The sequence below is a fragment of the Sceloporus occidentalis genome, unplaced genomic scaffold, assembly GCF_023333645.1.
Source record: "Sceloporus occidentalis isolate IW3139 unplaced genomic scaffold, rSceOcc1.0.p SCAF_6, whole genome shotgun sequence".
NCBI lineage: Eukaryota > Metazoa > Chordata > Lepidosauria > Squamata > Phrynosomatidae > Sceloporus > Sceloporus occidentalis.
In genome coordinates, this window is record NW_028316986.1 from 1636038 (window position 1) to 1659465 (window position 23428).

The 23428-nt window shown below is 50.6% G+C and overlaps 2 protein-coding genes and 1 long non-coding RNA gene across 8 annotated transcripts in view; 1 reads left to right on the top strand and 2 right to left on the bottom strand.

The window, feature by feature from the left end:
• LOC149310306 (dystrobrevin beta) overlaps positions 1–4297 on the bottom strand; it is a 211288-nt gene extending 206991 nt beyond the window's left edge. For 3 of the 4 annotated variants that reach the window (XM_089528692.1, XM_089528691.1, XM_089528690.1), the window contains exon 1: positions 4186–4259. The gene's annotated coding sequence lies outside the window, so the exon portion shown is untranslated. Of the gene's footprint in view, positions 1–4185 lie in introns of all 4 variants that reach the window. The other variant, XM_089528693.1, reaches the window with a different exon arrangement.
• A 4700-nt stretch (positions 4298–8997) lies between these two features.
• Positions 8998–23249, top strand: LOC149310307 (uncharacterized). The gene is made up of 3 exons (XR_016281636.1): positions 8998–9070; positions 21461–21802; positions 22246–23249. It is a non-coding gene; the product is annotated as an uncharacterized LOC149310307 (long non-coding RNA).
• ASXL2 (ASXL transcriptional regulator 2) overlaps positions 14529–23428 on the bottom strand; it is an 85478-nt gene continuing 76578 nt past the window's right edge. For all 3 annotated transcript variants that reach the window (XM_089528695.1, XM_089528694.1, XM_089528696.1), the window contains exons 8-12: positions 22263–22426; positions 21535–21631; positions 21097–21202; positions 18644–19394; positions 14529–18036 (exon numbers count right to left, since the gene is read on the bottom strand). In XM_089528695.1, coding sequence (XP_089384821.1) covers positions 15715–18036; positions 18644–19394; positions 21097–21202; positions 21535–21631; positions 22263–22426 — 3440 coding nt within the window. In that variant the 3' untranslated portion in view covers positions 14529–15714. The remainder of the gene's footprint in view (positions 18037–18643; positions 19395–21096; positions 21203–21534; positions 21632–22262; positions 22427–23428) is intronic.

The window sequence follows — 23428 nt, forward strand, 5'->3', positions numbered from 1 at the left end:
TTACTTCTTTGATCTAGACACTATAGCTTTATTGACGCAGCCTAGAATCACACTGTCCAATGATGCAGCCTAGAATCACACTGTCCAAATACTAGTCTAGAGCCATGGCATCAGACTGTTGACTCATGTTCACCTTGTGGTCTACTAAGACTCCTAGATCCCTTTCACATGATCTGTTGTCAAGTCAGGTGCCACTCAGCCTCTATATTTGCATTTTATTTTTTCTGATCAAGGGTAGTGTCCTATAGTTCTCCCTGTTGAAGTTCATTTTGTTAGTTTTGGCCCAGCTTTCTAATCTGTTAAGGTGATTTTGAATTATGATCCTGTCCTTTGGGGTATTAGCTACCCTCCACCTCTGCTGTCACTTGCAAATGTGACAAGCATGCCTTTGATCCCTCATTTAAGTGTTTCATAAACATGTTGAACAACATCAGACCCAGGACAGAAGCCTGAGGCACCCCAACAGTCACTTCTCTCCAGCTTGAAGAGAAAATGTTGGTGAGCGCTCTCTGCATTTGGTCAACCAATGAACTACAAATTTACCTAACTGTAGCACTGTCTAGCCCAAAGTTCCCCAGCTTGCTCACAAGTATATTAAGGGTGACCTTGTCAAAAGCTTTACTGAATTTAAGATATACCACATGTATACAATATGCATAAAAACAGAGGAAATGGCAATGTATGACTTGTACATGAATTCTATGTTATGGTGAAAGCAAAATGTAAGAACTGCTGTGTATGCAACACCTTTTCCTCTGCCTTCTGGCATCTGATCCCTTGTCCCTTGACTTCCTCCTCTTTCAAGCTTCTCCTTGTCTTCAGGCTGCTCCTGTGTGAGAATAATTATCCTACCCAATAACTTTTCCTCTTCAAGAAGTATCTGTGCTGCAAACTTTTTCAACTCCAGAATAAACTGGACTGTTTAGTTGCCCAAACAAGTGAGCCTTCCTGGAAACACATCACAGTGATCAGAGCCTTCACCAACACTAACACAAAACAACATACCTTTTGACCCCCCACCACCTTCAGACCTCCTCCCCAATAGAAATTCTGGATACAGTTTGAAGAACCACTTACTTTTGAACATACCCTATAAGGAGCAACTTAGGGAACTGTGTATGTTTGCCGGGGGAAGAGAAAGTTAAAAGAGGACATGATAGCCACATTTAAACATTGGAAAGGGTGCCACACTGACGTTGTTTTCTGTGCTCCAGAGACCAGGAGACAGAGCAATGGATGCAAACTACCGAAAGAGAGATTACACCTGAACATTAGGAAGAACTTCCTAACAGTAAGAGCGGTTCAGCAGTGGAAGACACTGCTGCCTTGGAGGGTGCTGGAGACTGCCTCTTTCAGGGGTTTTTAGGAGAGGCTGGAGGGTCCTTTATCACAGGGAGGGCTTTGATGGTGTCTTCCTGCATGACAGAAAAGGGTTGCACTGGATGGCCTTAGGCATCTCTACCAATTCTTGGCTACCATGAATCACTGAGCTACCAAACACAGGTGTAACTCTTCACATTTGTAAACTTCTAGAAAGAGGGTTTTCAAATGTATCTGTGTACTTATGCACCATGCAGCGCTCACATGTTCACTCCTCGATTAAAAATAAGAACCAGGTGCAAAGTCACAATACGGCAGCCCCATTTCAGGCTTTCAAGGTACTCACCAGCACTTGGACTTGGGCAACGCACTGGCAACCGTTCCAGTTGGCACAGGAGCCCCACTAATTCTGACCAGTTACAAATTTCCTTGAGAATCCAATAGAAAAACCATTGGAAAAAGAGGGCAGGGCTTGCGCCCATCTTTCAATGGGGCACAGAGATGCTTCGGTCGCCTCTAAAGCTCTGAATCAGCCCCTCTCATTCCTCAGGGTTGGGCCAGTGGCCAGTGAAAGTTCTGGCTGGCTACTCAGGAAAGGCTTCAGCAGTCCAGCTCTCCAAGCTACTCTGATGCACTCAAAACCACAGATTCCCCCTTGGAGACATGACCCAGGATGGTTGTCTGCATCCCTGAGCCTCTCTTAGCTGCCTTTCCCAAAGGCAGAAGGAGCCAGAAGAGGCTGGCTGTGCACAGTGCTGTCCGTTGGCGACTGGTGCTGATTCACCCAGGTAACGGACCAGGGAACCAGGCAGGGCCTGAGATTGGGTTTGAACTCTGCAGCCTAACCTGTTGGCGACTGGTTTTCGTTGCACAGCACAGAAAACCAGGCACTTTAGGGATAACTCAGGCGGGTTACAAACGGCTCTCAAGGGGCTGTTTTCCCGCCGCCGCCATCCGCTGCGTAGGGAAGCCCCAGCGGCCAGACCGCGAGGCTTCCCCGCGCAGCGAAAAAGGAGTGCCAAAATGGCACTCCTTTTCGGAACGCGGAAGTGGCGCCGCGAGGGGTGGAGCGCGCCCTCGCGGCATCATTTCCGCCACGACACGTCTGGACGCACAGCATCCAAGACGTCAAAATGGCGGTGCCCATGTGGATGGGCCCCGCTATAAAGTCCGCGCTCCGCACGTACTGGAAGGAAGGGCCGTCAGGAAGGTAAGAACCTTCCTAACCCTAATACGGCCCTTCCTAACCCTAGTATGGCGGTTTATAACCCGCCACAGAGGATCTTCTTAGCAAAGGAAGCACTTCTGCCCTCATCCCCTTCCCAACCAATGAGGGCCTTCATGGGGCTCGGCCACAGAGGAAAGGCGACCCACCTGGCTCTCATGGCCCCACATCTGTTCTGTACCCCCTGCATAGAGAACTTGCAGCACAGGTGGCCCTGTAGGAACATCGACTCCTAGAGTAGGAAGAGACCGCAAGGGCCCTGATCCAGTCCAACTGCATTCTGCCATGCAGGAACTCTCAATCAAATCACCCCCAAGAGATGACCGTCCAGCCTCTGTTTAAAGACCTCCAAAGAAGGAGACTCCACCACTCTCCCAGGAAGGAGTGTGTTCCATTGTTGAACAGCTCAGAGAGAGGAGCCTCTGCGTGGCTTAGTTGACTACTCCCAGGACCTAGTGCTCTGCTGGTTGCCCCGACTTCTGCTTCAGCCCTCAGCCTGAGGAGGCCCTGCTGCCTCTCCTTGGCCTTACAGACCGGGAAAGCTGCCAGGGAGCAAGAGGCAGAGGCTGGTGAGCATTGGCCAGACCCCCCCCCCCCTCCCCAGCAGCAGCAGTCAGTGCAAGACATGGCCCCTTGCAGGCTTTGCAACAGAGCGCGATTGTCAGGCCAAGAGGCTCCTGGCAGCCTAACCTTTGGGGGGTGGGCTGAGGGTGACTCAAGCAGCTCCCCTGTCCTTGGGGTCTGGTGTCTTGACAGGAGCAAAGTCCATGGCCTTCAGCACTGGCAGGAGCCAGAGGAGGAGGCCAGCCGCCCAGCAGCCTCTGTCCCCCGGATGCTCCTTGGGGACTCTGCAAAGACCCCTCAGCAGCTGCCAGAAGCCCCTTTGGTGGCATACTGACTCGGCCTTACCTACCTGCCTACTTCACCTTACCTACCTGGCCTTACCTAACCACCCCACCCCCCTTACCTACCTGAATACTTTACTTTACCTTCCTGCCTACCCTCCCTAAGCAACCCACCTACCTAAGCTTCCTGCCTACCTGATGTTATCTTACCTCCTGCCTACTTTACCTTACCTAAGCAACCAAACCTCCTACCCCACTTCATCCTGCCTCAGCTAAGCAATCTACCTCTTAGCTATCTGATCTTACTAGACCTACCCAGCTGCCTACCTTAACTAAGCCATCTCCCCCACCTCCCGACCTCTCTGCCTTACCTTACCAACCCACCTATCTAAGCTACTTGCTCAGCCTTACTTTACCTTCCCACCTGACCTAACCAAGCTCCCAAACCTACCTCCATAACCTAACTGCCTGACCTGACCAGCCCACCTATTTCAGCTACCTTCCTGCCTGACCTCACCAACCCCCTAAAGGTATCTATCTGCCTTCCCTTGCCATACCTCCTGCCTACTTTACCTCACCTGCCTGCCTTCCCTTCGCCATCTCCGTTACCTTGCCGAAACCGCCTGCCTTCCCTCCCCTCCCTGCCTTATCCACCTATACCTTCCTTGCTTGCTGCCTCCCTGCCCTGCCCTGCTCCCTCGCAGGGCTGTTGTGCCCAGCCTGCCCATCCCCATCCCGGCCTTCGCCCCTTCCCCACACCCTCCTCCTCCTCCTCCGCCTCCCCTTCCCACTTACTTCCTCCTCCTCCTCCTCGGCCGGTCCTTCCTCCGGAGCGGGGCAAGCGCGAGGCCCAGCCCGGCCCCCGGCGCCGCTGGAGGCTCTTCTCCTCGCCGCCTCTCGCTCCCCTCAGGAGGATCCTCCGCTCGCTCCCTCGCACCGCCCGCCAATCCAACCGGCCCACGCTCCGAAAGGCCCGCCTCGCCCTCGGGCGCCGACCAATCCGAAGCACAGCCTGAGAAGCGTTAGGCCAATGGGAACATCGGAAAGGAAAGGGGAGGAGCATAACGCGACCAATCGGAAGGGCCGTCTCAGTCTCCTCCTCGAAAGAGCGTCGCCCAGAGAGGAGGGCGCTCAGCCTCCAAAAGCCACGCCCTCTCATCCTAGCCAATCCGAGGAGGGGAAGGGGAAAGGGGCGGGGCTCCCCAGTACGCTTTTTCTCTGTGTCTCCAAACCTCCCAAGGGCGAGCGGAAACGCATGCGCACTAGAACCTTGGCATCCGCGTCCCCGCCCTACGCTTTTTGGGCATGCGCGCTTCAGTTGTGGAGAGCGCGCATGCGCAGTGACGCTTCCGATCCGTTGCCGTGGCGACGGGAAGCCAGAAGCTGCGGCCTAGCAGGCCCTGGAAGCCTCCTCTCGCGTAGAAAGCCAGCTGCTCAAGGGCGGCTGAACAATGACCCAGGCTGCCTGGAAGACCAATGGGGAGTTTAAAGGGAACCTGCCAGAAGCTCAGTGGAAAAGCCCCATTACCTCACACAAAACAACATTTTCACATCAAGGGGAGCTCCAGCTGTCCTTTCGCCCGCTACCCTTCTTCCCCAATGCTGTTTTGCTGGGGAGCAGCGATAGGATGCCTATCCATCTATCTATCTACATATATATATATATATATAGGAGTCCCCTACTGTGTGTGTGTGTGTGTGTGTGTGTATATATATATATATATATACTGTATAGTAAAGGACTTAAAATAATATATACATATAAATATATAATAAGCAACATTTATAATATATAAATAAATTATATGTAAATAAAATATAAACAATATATAATTTTTAATATATTTTAAACAATATAAATGCAGCAGAGGTCTAAAAATAATATATAAATACCCAATATATAAAATATATTAGGTATTTATATTATATAAATTATATATAATTTTAATATATAATTATAATTATAATTTATAATTTATATATACAGGACTAAAAGTAATCTATAAATATAAATACATAATATACAAATTATATATATATATATAAAAATATATTATAAATAATATATATATATGCACACACACAGTATATACAGGACTAAAATAATATATAAATAATAATACATTACATATATATATATACACACACACACATATATATTGGATTCCTTGTGATTGGGCGGGCTATAAATAAATTATTATTATTATTATTATTATTATTATTATATATAATTTATAACATAAATAAATAATACATAATTTTATATACTGTTAATAATTATATACACACACAGAGAGAGACAGACAGTACAGCACTAAAATAAGAGGGAAGGAATTAGAAGTATAGAAAGGAAGTAAGAGAAATTAAATAGAAATTAAACAAAATAGTAAATAAGAAGAGTGCAGTGTTGGAAGAAATAAAGAAGGTAATAATAATAATAATAATAATAATAATGGTATTATTATCCATCCGGAATGTGGTTATTAGGAAGCAGATAAGGAGGGGCAGCCGCACCCAACTTCTTGGGGGCAATTGCTTTATAGATTGCAAACCTCTTTGTTATTAACTGCCTTTGAGTCGATCTGGACTCCTGGCCACCCTCTGGATGACTTGAGACACCCCCAGGACCCCCTCCGTCCTCCGTCCTCCGTGCTGCTCTGCTCCATCCCTGCAACCCCTAAAACCCCTAGTGTCCTCCTTAACAGTCCCTCTTCCCTCTGGCCTGTGGCCTCCCTCTCTTCCTCCTCCTTCCCTCCACCTTTCCCAGCCATGTTGCCTTTCCCAAGGAGCCCTTCCTTCTCATGGTGGGGCTAAAGTACGACAGTCTAAGTCTTGTCATCTGCTTCTTCCAGGGAGGTTTCCGGCTTGATCTGCTCCTTTCTTTGTCCGTTTGGCTGCTGTCCATGGGATCCTCAGCCCTCTTCTCCAGCCCCACATCATCTCAAATGAGCTGATTTCCCTCCTATCCGCTTTCTTAACTGTCCAGCTCTCTCATCCATCCATGGCAATACAGAAGCAGTGGCTTGAATGATTCTGAACTGTGTTCAGTTGCATATCTTTGCCTTTTAGGGTCTTCTCTAGTCCTTTCATATCCACTCTCCCCATTCTTAACTTCCTGACTGCAGCCCCATTCCTCTCAGTTTGATCCCGATTCCCAGGTATGGCTATTCTTTAACTATTTCTATTGCTTCCTTGTCTGGGTTAAACTTCTGAAGGTCCTGGGTGGGCATTATTTTGGCTTTATGTTCAACATTCAGCCTGCCTTTGCATTTTCTTCCTGGATCTTTCTTAGTAGGTGTTCCAGGTCTTTTGAGGTTTTCTGCTCGTATTATGGCATCATCTGCATATATCTTAGATTGCTGATGTTCCTTCCTCCTGTTTTCACTCCTCCTTCTCCTGTGTCTGCTTTCCTTACAATATGCCCTGCATACAAGTTGAACAGAAAGGGTGAAAGGATACAGCCTTGCTGCCATATCACCTCTTAGCCCTCTCCAGGCTAAACCTACCCAGCTCCTAGCTCTCTGCCAGAGCGCTCTGGTGCCACAGCAAACGGCAAACCTCTCAGAGTGCTTAGTTCATTCTGAAGCTGTATAGTATGTAAATGCTATCACTATTGCTATCGCTTTCTGCAAAACATATAGGACAAATGTTTGGGAATGGCTGTTTTGGTGGCGCAGTGCTGCTTAAATGTTGGTCTCACAGCCGCAAGGTTGTGAGTCCGATCCTAAGGGCCTACAAGGTTGACTCTGGCTTCCATCCTTTCGTAAGTTGCTGTAGGCAACAGCTTGTACCCGGCTTGTTGTAGGCAACTGGCTTACAGACTGTAAGTCTCAGAGAGTGCTTAGTTCACTATGAAGTGGTATGGTAAAGTAAATGTTAAATGCTACTGCGACGCTCCTGCCCTTCACCTCCCTGTCTTGCCCTCACCTTGCCAGCCCTCTTTGCTTTCCCCATAGCCAACCACTTCAGGCCGAACCCCCCCCCCCCCAAAAAAAAACCCTGTGGTGGAAACCCACTGAATTTCACCCCAAACCACATTCACCCCCCTCACTGTGGGTCCCTCTTGCCACCAGTCCTCTGCTCCTTGAACATCACTGCCATGTACAACTTTATACAGCGCCGGCCCACCGTGTGTCCTTGGAACCATGGAGGGGAATCTTGGAGCTGAGAAGGAAACCCAGCTGCATCTGCACAACAGAAATAATGCAGTTTGACAATGCTTTAACAGCCCTGGCTCAATGCTATGGACAGCTGGGATCTGTAGTCTGGTGAGATGTTTAGAATCATAGAGTTAGAAGAAGGGCCATCCAGTCCAACCCCTTTCTGCCATGCAGGGACTCACAGCCAAAGCATCAATGACAGATGGCCATCCATCCTCTGCTGAAAGACCTCCGAGAAAGGAGATTCCAAAGCAGCTTCTTCCGCTGTCAAACAGCTCTTAGTCAGAAAGTTCCTCCTAATGTTGAGCTGGAATCTTTCCATTGTTCTAGGTCCTATTCTCTGGAGCAGCAGAAAACAAGCTTGCTCCATCCTCAATATGACATCCCTTCAAATACTGAAACAGGGCTATCTTATCACCTCTTAACCTTCTCTTCTTCAGGCTAAACTTACCCATCTCCCTAGCCTTTTCTGTCAAGAGTGCTGTGGTGCCACAACAAATGACAAATCCCAGCATCCCCTAGGATGGACCTATGACAATTAAAGCAGTGTCAAACTGCATTTTTCTGCAGTGCAGATGCAAAGGTTTGTCTCAGACCCCCTCTGCTCCCAAAGCTTCTGGAAGTGTTTTTGGTGGGTTTTTCAGGCTCTGTGGCCATATTCTGGAAGAGTTTATTCCTGAGATGTCGCCAGGATCTGTGGCTGGCATCTTCAGAGGATAATGGCATGGAAGAGAGTGGGGTATATATAATGTTGGTTGAGGGGATGTGATTTCCATGTTTATCTGTGTATTGTTCTTTTGTTCTCCTTGCACATCCTCTCACCCGGAGGCCTTGCCATTCAGCAACAGAACGATACACAGACTAACATGGAAATCACTCCTCTCAACCAACAGTATATAGACCCCTCTCTCTTCCATGCCAGTTTTCTATGAAGATGCCAGCCACAGATGCTGGCATAAGGTCAGGAAGGCCCCCAAACCCACAAAAAACTTTGAATGCTAGCCATGAAAGCCTTTGACTTCACGCCTCTGGAAGTGTCTTTATTCCCGTCTTCCATCTTTCTTCAGCCCCTGGTGTCTCCCAAGGGGGGCTGGGAAAGGGAAAGGGGGCACAAAGGCCTCAAAGACCAGCCCTCTCTGGGCTTTCGTTTCTCTTCCAGATCCACAGGAACTTCTCAGAAGTCGGACTCCGCAGTCGAGCCAGTTCAAAGAATTTTTAATATCCATTTGTTTACAATAAAATGTAAAATAAAAGAATATATGAAGTACATACAGTATATTTACATACCTATATTTATTTCAAATACTTAAAACTCTTAGGTAAAATATTTTTTCTATTATTATTTTGTGAAAAAATATGACTTTAAATGGTGTCAACCTGACTTTTCTAGACATAATTCGGTTTTAAGTCTCATTCTCTCTCTCTCTCTTTTGTTTTTTTAAAGGCAAGAAAAGATGACAGTTCAGCACTCCCCGGGCGTCTTGAGGTGCCTCTTGCCAAGGAAAGCGAAAGGGCTCATGGTAAGCCACACCGGTTTTCATATATCCCCCCCCCCCCCCCATTTTCAAACTATCATCTTTATTGCAATATGAACATTGCTTTCAGTTCCCCCGACGGGAGAAAGAAAGGTTCAAAACTGCACACACAAACATATACACACGCGCACATACACACTCCTGGGTCTGCTTCACAAATCTTCTCTCGTCGTTTTTTTTCCTGGAATACAGAGGTACTAAAATATATATTACTTAAAATATATTACTTATAAGCTCTTAAGCTGATTTTCAGTCATATCAGCTCCATTGCATGGGGAAGGAAAGGGGGAAGGAAAGAAGGAACCCCCCTCCCAAAAAACCCTCTTCTCCTGGTTTTCCTAAATGGCTCTCAGTTCAGCCCCACAACAGGATGCAACCTGAGGCAGGGCAGTCAAAGGCAAGGGCAGGGCGAGGGGGGATGCCACTCTCCACCCTTCGGGCCAGATGCCCCCCCAGGACAGACAGACAGATGAAGAACAAGGTCCCTTTCCCCTGCTCCTCCAGCCTCCAAACTGGTCTCCCAAAATGAGGCTGGAGAGATGGAGAGAGAAAGAGTGGAACGTGACTCCCATCACCCAACATCAGCCAACCCAAGCAAGTTCTTGGATTCAGACAGAGAGAGGGTCCATGCCCCAGAGAGGGTCCATGCCCCAGGGACCTAGCAATTCTGCATAACCCTTCACCCCACGCCTGGCTTGGTGGAAGGACCTCTGCCTCCATCCCCAGCCTTTGTGGGTTCAGCGTAAAAGCAAAGGAAACAGAGTTTTTTGTGGGATTTTCAAGCTATGAGGCCATGTTCTAACAGAGTTTACCAGCTGTGGCTGGCATCTTCAGAGAATGCTGGCATGGAAGAGAGTATATAGACTGTTGGCTGAGGGGGTGCGTCATTTACATATTAATGTGTGTATTGTTCTGTTGTTGAATGGCAAGGCCTCTGGGTGGGAGGATATGCAAAGAGGATCTGTGTCTGTTTAATTAGAGATCCATTATCTGCTGGGAAAAACTCTGATCCTGGGTTGTTTTCATTTGCATTTTGCTGGGTCTTGATTTTGGTGTTTTTCAGGACTGGGAGCCAAACTCTGGGCCCAGACAGGTGAAAATAAAGCTGTTTCGGGTCAGTTTGGAGGTATGCTGTTTAAATGTCATACACATCTTAAGAATCGAGAAGCTGCACCAAAGCTGCGCTCTAAGGACTGGAGCATGGCTTTGGCATGGTTTCTGGCCTCTTAGGATGCATGCATAATTTAAACAGCATACCTCCAAAGTGATCCAAACCAACTTTATTTTGACCTGTCTGTTCAGGCCCGTTGTTCACTTTTAAGAGTTCACAAATCCCCCTTGCATGTCCTCCCACCTTGAGGCCTTGGCATTCAACAACAGAACAATACACAGATTAACATGGAAATCACTCTTCCAAACCTAGAGTCACACATCATACACACACACACATCACTTCCATGCCAGCATTTTCTGAAGATGCCAGCCACAGATGCTGGCGAAACGTCAGGACTAGACTCTTCTAGAACATGGCCATATAGCCTGACAAACCCACATGTAAGCCTTCGACTTCACCAAAACCAGAGAGTTTTGTGACTTGGCCACTAGGACAAACGGACCGTGTTTCTTTGTTCTGGTTTCAATGGCAAGGAATTTAAAACCAAAGGCAAAGATCTGAATGACAAGTAACACTGTGGGCATAAGTGGTGGCCTGTGGGGGAATGTAGGGAGAGCACTAGTTTTGCAGCTCTCCCGCTCTTATGGCTTCTGTAAGCTGTGGGACCAGGCAGCTCCACAACCAATAATGACTGAAATAAAAGAGACATTTGGGGAAGGGGCTCTTTTCCGTCAGAAGGGGCCACCTAGAAAATTGGGCCAAAGCTAACAAAATGAAATTCAACATGGAGAAATGTAAGGTACTGCACTTAGGGTGAAAAAATGAAATGCAGATATAGGATTATGGGGGACTCCTGGCTGAACAAGACTACATGTGAAAGGGATCTAGGAGTCCGAGTAGAGCACAAGGTGAACATGAGTCAACAGTGCAATGTGGCAGCTAACAAGGCCAATGTGATTTTAGGCTGCATCAATAGAAGTATAGTGTCTAGATCAAGGGAAGTAATAGTGCCACTCTATTCTGCTTTGGTCAGGCCCCATCTGGAATACTGTGTCCAGTTTAAATTGTGTCCACAATTTAAAAAGGATGTTGAGAAACTGGAGCGTGTACAAAGGAGGGTGACTAAAATGGTGAAAGGTCTGGAAACCATGCCCTATGAGGAACGACTCAGGGAGCTGGGGATGTTTAGCCTGGAGAAGAGAAGGTTAAGAGATGATATGATAGCCCTGTTTAAATATTTGAAAGGATGTCATATTGAGGAGGGAGCAAGCTTGTTTTCTGCTGCTCCAGAGAACAGAACCGGAGCAATGGATGCAAGCTACAGGAAAAGAGATTCCACCTCAACATTAGGAGGAACTTCCTGACAGTAAGGGCTGTCCGAAAGAGGAACACACTCCTTCCTTGGAGTGTAGTGGATTCTCCTTCCTTGGAGGTCTTTAAGCAGAGGCTGGATGGCCATCTGTCAATGGGGGTGCTTTGATTGAGAGTTCTTGCATGGCAGAATGGGGTTGGACTGGATGGCCCCTGTGGTCTCTTCCAACTCTATGATTCTATGACCTCAACCAATACAGATATCACCCCAAAGGCACCCAAATTGCCTTCCCCACGCAAGGGCATGGGGTTCCTGCCAGGAGTTTTATCTAAGGCTCCAGATAATGCCTGGTTTCATTTCCTTCCAGATACTTTGAAACTTTGTGGCATTTGATGATTGGTTTTATTAATAAATACCTGTTGCCCACCTCGAGGGGCATGGAAGCCACAGAACATAAAACTTTTATGGACATAAAAGTTTTATGGCCTGGACAGAAGCTTTCCTACAAATAAATACAGTAAATGGTTAAAAGTAAACCTCCACTCGGAGGGAGGAGGATAGGATGCAAATCCCATGGGGTCTGTAGGTGGGCACTCTCACAACCAAAATATCATAGAATCATAGAATCGTAGAGTTGGAAGAGACCACTAGGGCCATCCAGTCCAACCCCCTGCCATGCAGGAAATCCAAATCAAAGCATCCCTGACAGATGGCCATCCAGCCTCTGTTTAAAGACCTCCAAAGAAGGAGACTCTATCACCTTCCGAGGAAGTGCATATGCTGGGGTTCATGTGAATGGCAGCCCACCCGATCCCAGCGTGAATGGTGTCGACTACGTTTGTTCGTCCAATTGACTTTTCCTTTTCCTGAGAGGTCTGGCAATCTAGGTGAGGGCAAGACAACTGGCACAGCTCTGCCATGGCCACCTGGAGTGCAGCCAAATGGCTGCCACCCCCAAAAGGTCACACCCTGCTGGGCTTCCATGCATCCTTCCTCGAGTCCCTTGGGAGAGAAGACCCTAATTTCCCACCCCTGCATGGGATCCCCCCAACCATGCAGCTGCAATTTGCTCAAAAACACACTGGAAAGGAAACCTTGCATGGCAGGAAGGTTTTGCTTCCTTTCAGTCCTTTCGCCTCGTTCCTCCTTAAGAGTCTCTTCCAGGGTCCATTTAATATTTGCTCAGAATTCCCAGGGTCACTGAAAGCTGCCTGATGTTCTTGCTTGCTAGAACGGCATTTTAAAATGGCTTCCCCAATTTTGTGGCGATGGCATAAAAGCAGAAGAGAGGGAGGATGCTGTTATGAACACTGAAAGGTCAAGACAGAGAGATGGGCATAACTCAGGGGCTACAAGCGGCACTGTTCCTGTTCTGTTCCTTCTGATTTCCAGCATGTCAGACTCCCCACCCATCCTGGTCCTTCCCTAGAAGAACACAGGGCAGCCACTTACTTTGTGAAGGGAAACCAGTATGGACCAACAGGGCCGCTGGCATTTCCAGGGTTCTTGGGCAAGGCTCAGGCTTTGAGTTCTTTTTGGCTGTGTCCCTCAGAACTTAGTGAGAACCAGTAATGGCACAGCCCTACTCTTTGGGGTTCCAGTTTTTTGGAGGAAATCCTTGGAGATGAGTTTGGGGGGAGGCTTGCTTTTTGCTGCCTCCTAATGGGTTCTTGCATACCTAATTTTCTCCAAGAGGATGTTTTGAGGAAGAAAAAAGATTCCCAATGGGAATTTAGGAAGCTGAGTATGAAATGCTTTCTCTCTGTGCACATACACTATATGCCCAAAGAGAACATGTCTCTACGATCAAAACTGTGGGATACTAAAACTTTGGTGGCAATGCATGGAGATCAGCCTCGTGCGTGGAAGATGTAAAGGCAGCCAGTTCAGGACATCTCAGGAAGGACAGAAATGATCGTTTGATTTGCCTAATGTGTTTCCCAGATAAATTAGCAAAGAAAAGAATGATGAATTCCAACAATAAGTCATACTGAGGAAGAATTAACACAGCTTCCCATAGAAGTGTGGCCTGACCAACCTTTCAGGGTTCCTTGAGGAGGTCAGTCAATATGTGGACGATGGGATCAGGTTTACTGGGAAGCTCCACAGGCTCACCAAAGATTTGTGCACAAACTCGGCTCTCTTGGGACAACAGCTGGAATGGTCAACTAGACCAGGAGCTGGAAGGATGGCCCCCAGATCAAGGCGTAGGAACAAGCGGCCAGTTCTTGCAATGGGGAAGGAGTCTCTTCAGTGAAGCGGAGTAATTTTTGGCTCATCTTTGAGTCAGGCCTGAGCAGTGCAGCAGCCAAGCTGATGGAAGAGGACTATTCAGAATGGTACAAAAGAAAAGACAAAAGAAATCTGGGTCAAGAAAATCCTAATTCCCCTTACATGCTGATAAGATCCAAACTGGCAGAGATGGACCATGGAAGAGATCTCTGGGTCCCCTCAAAGAGGTCCATGAGTGATGCCCACTTGGAGCGTGGCAGTTGTGAAGGAGGCAATTTATGCACAAGGAAAGGGACTGAAAATGGCTGGCAGGATCCTAAGGACTTTATGTAAACCTATGACATGGTCTCATACTGACCACTGTTTGTGGTTCTGGATGCAACACCTGAGGGACAAAATCTAGAAAAGGTAAGGAAAAACACAGCTAGAATGACCAGAAGGCCAGATTTCAGGGAAGACCAGAAATGTTTGGAGATTTTGTTCCAGCGTGATGCAGGTAAGGGAGCCCTTCAAGTGCTCCATGTGTGCATGAGCATGTGAAGCAGTAGTAGCACTAGGATAGAATAGAATGGAATGGAATCAGAGTTGGAAGAGACCCCAAGGGCCATCCAGTACGGCCCCTGCCATACATCTCCGACAGATGGCCACACAGCCTCTGTACTAAACAGGAAACCATCCCTCCTCCCTCAAACACAACTATTTAAAGAGCTGAAGAGAAGGCAAAAGAAATCTCCTCTGGCCTGGGAGATCAAGTACTGCACTTAACCCCCCCCCCCCCCCCCAGCCATGGCACATGCTCTCTGCAGTGTTAAGAGGCCAGAATGAAAGGAAGGTGAGAGCAAGGCTGGATGTGGGAGCAGCACAGCTCAGGTGGGAGACTACCTACTTTGCCAGGGAAAAGGCCTGGCACCAAATGGCGAAATAGGCTTCTCTTCCTGCCTATGAAGCTGAAACAGAGGGCAAGGTGGAGAAAGAGTCTGACTTTGCACAAGACAGAGAAGTAGGAAATATGTTCAGAAAACTGCTAGGAAGGAAGGAAGGTGATGAATTCAGACTCTAGCACAAACATCCCAAACGTTCTGCACTTGTGGAGCATAACTGCAGAATTCAAGTGGAGGACAGAGAGTCCTTTGCTTTTTTCCTGTGGTGTGCGCAGGAAAGAACCTGCCAGATCAAAGGGGCAACTTGGTGCCAGGCCTTGAGTGCCTTCCCTTCAGCATACGCCTCTCGGCACTCGACCATTTCCCGCTGGAAAGGGCGATTGGAGCATGGAGATGAAGGTCAAAAAGATGTGGTCTCTGCAGCATTCACAGAGAAAGTGGCTGTCCCTGCGACCCTATTCCTGGGAGGAAACAGTGGAATGCCCTGCCCTCCCTTACCAAGAGCCAATGCCTGCCTGTGCCCGACTCAGAAAATCCAGCATTCTGGAGGAAGTCCACCACCAGCCACTGACCCTGGTCCAGCAGGGAGGCAGCCCACACCTGCTGCTCCAGTTGCCACCTTCCTGTAAAACTGCGCATGTGCACACATGTGGCACAGTGGCAGAAGGAAGGCACCATGGGAGCTGGGGCTGCCCTCTCAATGAATGCAGAGGATGGGTGGCCCACAGGAACACCCGAGGAGAGAGAAAGATCCTTTGCTAGGGACACAAAGGGCCACCAGAGAGGTCTGGCTGGGAGGAGAGAGGATGATGGTGGGATGGAGCAGTGTTCTGCTAGGGACCATGAAGCTCAAATCAAGAAACTGATCAGGAAAGATGAGGCGGAGGGACAAATAAACTTTTTAAAGACAAAACAATGCAACCTATTTACATGATTCCTTAAGTGCAAACATTCGTCCTGGGGTCCCTGCTGTCTGTCCAAGGTGCTTCCATCACTCCTGAGGCAACAACGCAGCAGGTACTGAGGGGACAGGGAGGGGAGTGGGACGCCAGGTCACTCCGGCCATGGTGTCCTCCCCCTGCCAGCCCTGCTACCGCACAACCAGGCAGGAGACGCAGAGCCTGGAGGGTCCGATGCAGTCGTCGTGGCAGAAGGCACCGCAGCCCTTGCAAACAATCATGGCTTTCAGGCGGCAGTAGCACTTGGAGGGCAGGTCCTCCAGGACCCCCTCTTCCGAGAAGGCCTGTCCATGAAGGGGCTGCCGGGGGCTGCCCAGAGCGTTCGTTGGCTGGCCGGCGGGGATGGTAGTCACAGTCACAGAGAAGGAGACCACTTCCCCCATGCGGCTGGGGTCCGACAGGCCTGTCAGCAGTGCCTCTTGGTGGAGGTCCGGGGAAGTGGAGACGTTGATGGTGCCGCTGTAGCCTGGCCCAACCAGCTGGGCGGCTCCACCAGGGCTCCCAAACAACCGTGATGGATGGGAGGGAGGGAGCAACAGGGGCTGCAGAGGGGTAGAGTCCACTGGAGTGCTGGCACGAAGTGCCATGCTGCGAGTCTTTATTACAGCCTGGGGCCCGTGTTCCTGAATCGCCTCCCTCAGCACAGCATAATCCTGGGTGGCCAAGAACAGTGGGAGGGTTCCCTTCTTGTGGCCAACGGCCCCCTGCTCTGCTTTCACAGTGCTGACCGGGAGGCCCACCTGCCCTCCTCCTCCTCCTCCTCCTGCTTGCCCTTGAGCCAGACAGTCCTCTTTCACAAAGACATCCACCTCGTCACCTTCAGCCCCATTGCTGTCTGGGTCCCCTCCATCCTCCCTGTCACTGCTGTCAGCTGTCTGATGCCATTCCCCCTCCAGCTGCACACAGGGCAGCCCGTCTTGGCAGAGGCGACTCTCTGGGGGCACAGCAAGGCGCCTCCTGAGGTTTTCAGAGCAGCGCCCATAGGTGGAAACATTCAGGAGGTAGTGGCCAGACATGGCGGGCTTGGACATCCGCCTCCCAATGAATCCCAGGGTTGTGCGCTGCCTGGGGGTGGTGGAGCTATTCTCTGTTGGGAAATGTTGGGGGAGGAGTGGGAGGTGAGAAGGGCGAGCAGGGGCAGCAACATTAGGGGGCTGATCTGGGGCAGGAGGGACCCTCTGCAGGAGGGCCTGCAGGATCTGCTCCCGGACTGCTTGGTTGGAGACGTCCTGGCCAGTGTGCTGGTCAGAGTGAGTGCCCCATGAGTCCTGTCCTGGCAAGGAAGAATGAGCGGCTGGACCATGGGGCTGCCTGCCCTGGCTGAGGCCTGGCTTCTCCCACCATGAAAAGATGAGAGGAAGAGGCTGTCCCACACTGACCTCTTTCAGAGGCAGGGTCCTGGGGGCGGACACAGGGGCTTGGCCTTCTTTTGCGGGTGCCGGCACCATCTTTGTCTCCACTCTAAAGTGGGGCTTGGGCATGATCTGCTCCATGGGGACCTCTTTGCCTTGCAGCAGCTGAGTAACCAGGGGGTTGTTGGCAGGAATGCTGGAGCTCGAGCGGAGAGGAGGAGGGCTGCTGCCTGTAGCTGAGGCTCCTGAGGGGGCATTAAGGCTCTGGTTCGCTGACAAAGTGCTATGGGAGGAAGGCGGCGTTGGCACAGGCCCTGCCTGAGAAAGAAGGGGAGGGGATAACTTGAAAGGCGCAGCTGATGTTGCCTGAGGTAAGGCAGGTCCAGAGACGTATCTGCTCCCAAAAACAGCCCCTGCATCATCTGTCCTGGGGGCCAAGGCTGGGCCCAGAGCAGGGTGGGCTCTCCTGGGTACTTCCGTTCCTTGAACAAAAGCAGCACTTGGGGCCAATGGCTCCTGGATGCTTGGGGTAGCAGTGGCAGCAGTGGCAGAGGCTTTCACGGGGCTGGGGTTCGTGTGGCCAGTGCTCCCTTCTGCTGGCCGGGGCGCGCACGGGGTCTCTGCGCCAGCCGTCCTGGGTTGGACTGGGGCCGCTGGCTGTAGTTGTGTTCTAGCAGCACTTCCCTTGGAAGCAGGTTCCGGGGCTGTCGGTGCTGCCGATTCTGTGGGCCTGGCGCTGGCACCGGTGGGCAAAGTCCTTCGTTGACCCGCCCCACTTCCAGCCAGGTCCAGTGCAGTGCCACAAGGCCTCCCTGGCCCCGGGCCACTCCACTCGTCCCCTCTCCCCCCACCAGGCCCCGGGCCTGGGATGACTCCTGCGACGGACGTAGCAGTACCAGCAGTGGCAGCGGCGGCCTGAGCTGCAACGGCGGCTGCCCGCTGGGCTCTGGCCATCTGGGCCCTGGCCTTGATGTCGGCCAACGTCCTGGCCCCAGTCCTCCGTGGACCGGTGAGGATGACTGGGAAGCTGGGCCGGGGAGAGGAGCCCTGGCTGGCAGCGGGAAAGGGCACAGGGACACCCTGGATCCGGGAGACGGGGATCTGGAAGAGAGAAGAAGAAAAGCACATCAGCCAAACAGAAGGAGATGCAAAACCCTCCCCGCCTCTCACTGCCGCTGCCACTACCACTGCCCTTAAAAGGCAGGAAGGAATTATATCTCAGGGGAAGGGTAGGTCCTGGGGCAAATGGTGCTGAGATTGCTAGCTCTGACTCCTGGAAAGGGCGTGAACGATAGTGGGTTTCCTAGCATCTTTCTTGAGTGTGAGGTCTGGCGATCCTAGAAGCGGGGAATGGACGGTCACAGGCTTCCCTAGTGGAGCCCACTGGGGGCTGTTAACAGCTTCATCATTTCTCCCCCAGATCCCCTCTTCAACTGGGAGACAAAGGAGGGCTAACTCAGGCAAGTAAAATCCACTGCCCTCTGCCAGGTAAAGCCTCCTGGGAATCAGAATGGGTCCCTGGCCTGTGCCCATCCCACCACTGGCCTCTCCTGCCAAGACCCAGCCAGCCATCAAGCTTTTGTGAGGGATGCTCTCTCATCAGGTGGAGGTGGAGGGCAGGAGAGACTGGGACAGGGACTAGGACTGGTAAGGGACACTCACCCACCCACCCACTCACTAGCCTGGGCAAGGTGAGGGGCTCTCTTACCCGGAGCGGAGGGACCTTTGGCACAGGTGCGGTGGGAAAGTGCTGCGGGGGGGCCTGAAAAGGCGGAGGGGTGGGTCCCTTCTCTGGAGCGACGTGGGGGCGCTTTTCCGGGGCCAACGAGACCTCTTCGGGGGCCTCTGGCTTCCTCTTCAGGGGACGGGCTCCAGTGTCCATCTGCTCCGTGCTGGTGGTGGGGCTCTCTGTGGCAGATGCCGTCCGAGTCTCTTCTGTGGGACTGGGCTGAGGTACATTGGTGGTAGAAGCAGGAACAGGAGTGGGAGCAGGAGCACAAAGAGGAGCAGGAACAGAAGTGGGAGCAGGAACAGGAGTGGGAGCAGGAACGGGAGCAGGGGGGTTCTTTGGTTTGCTTGCATTTTCTTGCCCTGCGTGTGGCTTCTCCTTTCCCTGCTCTCCCAAGATGGGCTCCTCAGCCCCTCTGGACAGCCTGCGGAGGCCCTGGCTGCTCAACTGGGAGGGGGCACTGCTCTTGACAGGCTCTGCTGGCCTCACTGAGGGGGCTTCGGACTGGTCTTTCTCCTTCTTCTCTTCCTCCTCCTCCTCCTTGATTTCTGGGCTGGGTGGTGGTGGTGGTACCAGCTGAGCCTGAGGGCCCACCTTTTCCTTGCCCACCAGAACAAGTGCTGAGGGGCAATTCTGCAGCAGAGGTCTTGGGCTCCCAGCCTGGGTCTGGCTCTGAGCAGCAGGTGTTGAGGAAGTCAGTTGCTTGGACTCTTCGGGGCTCAATCCAGAACTGGAGAGAGAAGCAAAAGGAGAAAGGCACCAGTCAGGACTCTCGGGGCAAAAAGTACAGCCTTCCTCTCCTCCATCCCTCCCCCTCCTCCTCCAGCACCCTTGGCCTTACTCTGGATTCAGCAGAGAAGAGAGGAGGGAATAAAATCAGTTCTTGGGGTCAGGAGAACAGGATCTGCCCTCACTGGCATTTGGAGCTCCTCAATATTCCTAGCAAGCTAGGAAGGAGGGTGTTGGGGGGACAGGGAAGGAGCTGAGAGAACACCCCCTCTCCTTGGCTCCTGGCCTTTGGACAGAGGAGAGCTATGGCAGGGGCTCACCATCTGTGGAGATGAAGGGAAAGGCAGACTGGGGAGGGAGAGCAGACCAAGAGCTTTCTTCAGGGGACGGAGGGCTCTCCCTCAGGGGTCCCCGCTGCCACTGGGGGGCTGCAGTGAACTGCACCATGTGTCCCACAGGGTCTCCCGTCCCCACCTCTTCTCACCCACAGGCTGTGCTTTCAGATTCAGAAATCAGTTATGGAAAGCAATCTCAGTGCTCCTGTCTGTCAAACGTTACTGTTGTTAACAAGCAAGGTGGCTGAGACCACAGTGGAGGTAGCAGGCAATGGACCTCCCACCCCCACAGACCACCAAAAGAGGAGCTGGTCCACCCAGTCTTAGAGTCATCCTGGGACAAATGACTTTGGTAAACCAAACTTCTGGGCCCATTCACACTACCCATACAGAGTACTAAAATTCCACTTTAAGTGCCATCCTAAGAAATCCTGGGTCCGTAAAGACTCTAGAGTCCTTTGGCTGAGAATGCTAAGTATGTCTCCCTAAACCACAAATCCCAGGATTCCATATAGGATGCGGCCATGGCATTTAAAGAGGAATCATATTGCTACAGGAGCCAGCATGATGTTGTGGTTTGAGCATTTGAGTATGACTCTGGGTACCATGCTTCGGAATCCCAGCTCAGTCATGGAAACTCACTGGGTGACCTTGGGCAAGTCACCCTCTCTCAGTCTCAGAGAGCGGCAAAGGCAAACCCTTCTAAACAAATCCTGCCAAGAAATTTCCATGATAGGTTCACCTTAGGGTCACTGTAAGTCCAAAATTACTAGAAGCCATACAATGGCAACAACATGTGTTACAATTGCGTAGTGTGAAAGCGTCTCATGCGTTTTCAGCAGCAGCTCAATCACATTACACAAATATAGCACAACATTCCACTTTTAACTGCTATGGATGCATCCTGTGGAGTCCTAGGGTTTGTAGTCTGTGGAGGCATGAAAAGAGACAAATGGCTGAGACTCCCAAACTGCCAATTCTAGAATTCCATTGGCCATTGCCATTTACGCTGAAGTGAAATCACACCTCTATATGTGTGTCGTGTGAAGGGCCACCCAAACAGGGAGTGTTCCTCCCCACCGGTCGTGGCCTCTCCCCACTGAAGACCACCTATGAGAGAGCCCAAGTGGAAGGAAGGCCTCTTCCGCCACCCCTTCTCCCTTCCCTCTCATGCAGGCACCCCACAAAGCTTCCCCAAGACGCTTCCCTTCAGAGTGCTGGACTCTCAAGACAAGAGGAGGTGATTCCATGTGACTGTGTGACTCCAAGCCCAGAATCCGCCTTCTGCCAGCCTCACAGATCCCAAACAAGATGTGTGAGAGAAAAGAAGCGTTCTTGGAGAGAGGGCAGGGGAGCCAAAGTCCTCACCTCTGGCCATAGTAGCTCTCAAAGAAATGCTCCTTCCACAGCTCCACTTTCTTCTCTTTCTCCAGCTCCTGCCGTAATCTCAGCTGCATCTCTGGAGTGAACTCCCCTGTGAGACACACACACACACCACAAAGGGGGGGGGGGAGGAGAAAGAGTTCAGCAGAGATGAACAGGACCTTCCTGCTGCTAAGTCATCCACATGGATGTTTCTCATGTGGAAGAGTGACTTCTCACTGCATGCTCTGTTTGCCTTTTGTTTCCCTCGGCAATGAGGTTGTTTGCTTATTTTTACTGCTGTGCTCTGCTGCTACTTGCTTCATGTAGGCTGTTCCTCCAATAATAACCTGCCTATTTCTCCACAAAGCACCAGCTGGTTCCTTCTGAACCCTTCCCTGGTGAAATCCCAGGGCCCCAACTCCACTTCCAGACCAGCCTCACCTTCTGAAAGCCGCTCCTTCCATCCTTGGGCAGCAGAGGTGAAGAATTCGTTGTTGAGGGCAGAACTGCTGAGCTTCATCAAGCCATCCAGCCCCACCTGAGAGAGAAAAACCAGCCATAAGGAAGAAAAGAAGGCGGAGAACAGGACGCAGCAGGGTCCAACAATCCTCTGTGGCTGAGAAGCATTCACCTCTTGCTTGGGGCTGGGTTGTTTTATCGCCTTGGGAGAATCAGATGACATTTTGAGAGGCTACAGAGGAAAATGCAGGTATGTGGGCTTGCTGTGGGGTCTGGGTGGCCTGAGGGGGCAGTGATCTGGAGGGATTGATTCCAGCCCCCACAAAGTCACCTACCCTGAGCTAAACCTTTGGTTCTCTTTTTGAGAAGTCACTGCTACAGCAAGAGGCGGTGGGCAGATGGGTGGGGAGATAGGTTTCTGAATGAGCAGAGCGGATAGGGGATGACACAAACTGCACTGACGCTCAGCTTCAAAAAGATCCAAAAGCAGAAAAAGAAGAGAAGCGGCCACCCTGCAGGGCAAATCTGATGGGATCAGGAGGGACAGTGAACCCCCAATCAATAGAGGAGCTCTCTTGTTGTCCCTGTCGCCAAGCCCAAGCCCTGTGTGCCAGTGTTGCTCCACACTATGCCACTCAGAGGTGGGAGGAGAAGCAGCTCTCTCATCCCCTTTCCGCCTCCCCCTTTTCCCAGCTTCGGAGAAGACCCACCTGCCTGTCCACCTCCGGGAGCAGCAGGAGCAGCCTCTGCTGGCAGTCGGCCGGCAACAGAGAGAAGGTGTGCTTGTTGATCAGGGCCCGCAAGTTGGTGTTCACCAGGATAGACTCCGGGGTCTCCACGTCGATTTCGGCACATTTCGTCCTTTTCAGCTGCCCTGAGCAAAGAGGGCACCCAGGTCACAACCAGCTTCAGTGTGGTTGGGAATTGGGGGGCGTGGAGGTAGCCTCCATTTCCAGAAGTAGCCAAAATATGGCTGGGAGGGAGCTGCAGGGTGAGCCCTTGCCCTTATCAGGAACCTGAAAGCGGGGGTTGGGAGAGCATTCTTCACTGCCTGGACCCTTTCCTCCTCTTCCATGCACTTAAGACATGGTACCCCTGCCACTTCCAAACTCCTCATACAGGCGGCAAAAGAATCACAGAATTACAGGGTTGGAAGAGACCACAAGGGCCATCCAGTCCAACCCCCTGCCATGCAGGAAATCTAAATCAAAGCATCCCTGACAGATGTCCATCCAGCCTCTGTTTAAAGACCTCTAAGGAAGGAGACTCCATCACAATCTCCGAGGGAGCATCTTCCATTGTCAAACAGTTCTTACCACTAGGGATTTCTTCCTAATGCTGAGGTGGAATCTCTTTGCCTGTAGCTTGCATCCATTGTTCCAGGTCTTATTCTCTGGAGCAGCAGAAAAGAAGCTTGCTCCCTCCTCAATATGACATCCCTTCAAATATTTAAAAAGGGCTCTCATATCAACTCTTAACTTTCACTTCTCCAGGGTAAACATCCCCAGCTCCCTAAGTCTCTAGACGTGAGTGCCAATAGAGTTGTCATCAGTCAAACAAAAGTCCCCACATTCTTCTCTTTTGCTTATGGGGCAATACAGGAGTCACTCATCTTAGCCCTTCCTTACTGAATGTCGGAAGATGTGATCTTTTTAATCTAATAAATAAATAAATAAATAAATAATCAATAAAACTTTTATTTATACCCTGCTTTTTGTAATCAAACAATCAAAGCGGCTTACAACATTAAAAGCATTCTACATACAATACATTTGTATTACAATATCCCCCCCCCCAATAGAGAATTAAACAAAATTACAATTAAAATTATTTTAAAATAAACCACTAATATCAAATAAGCAATGCACAGAATAGT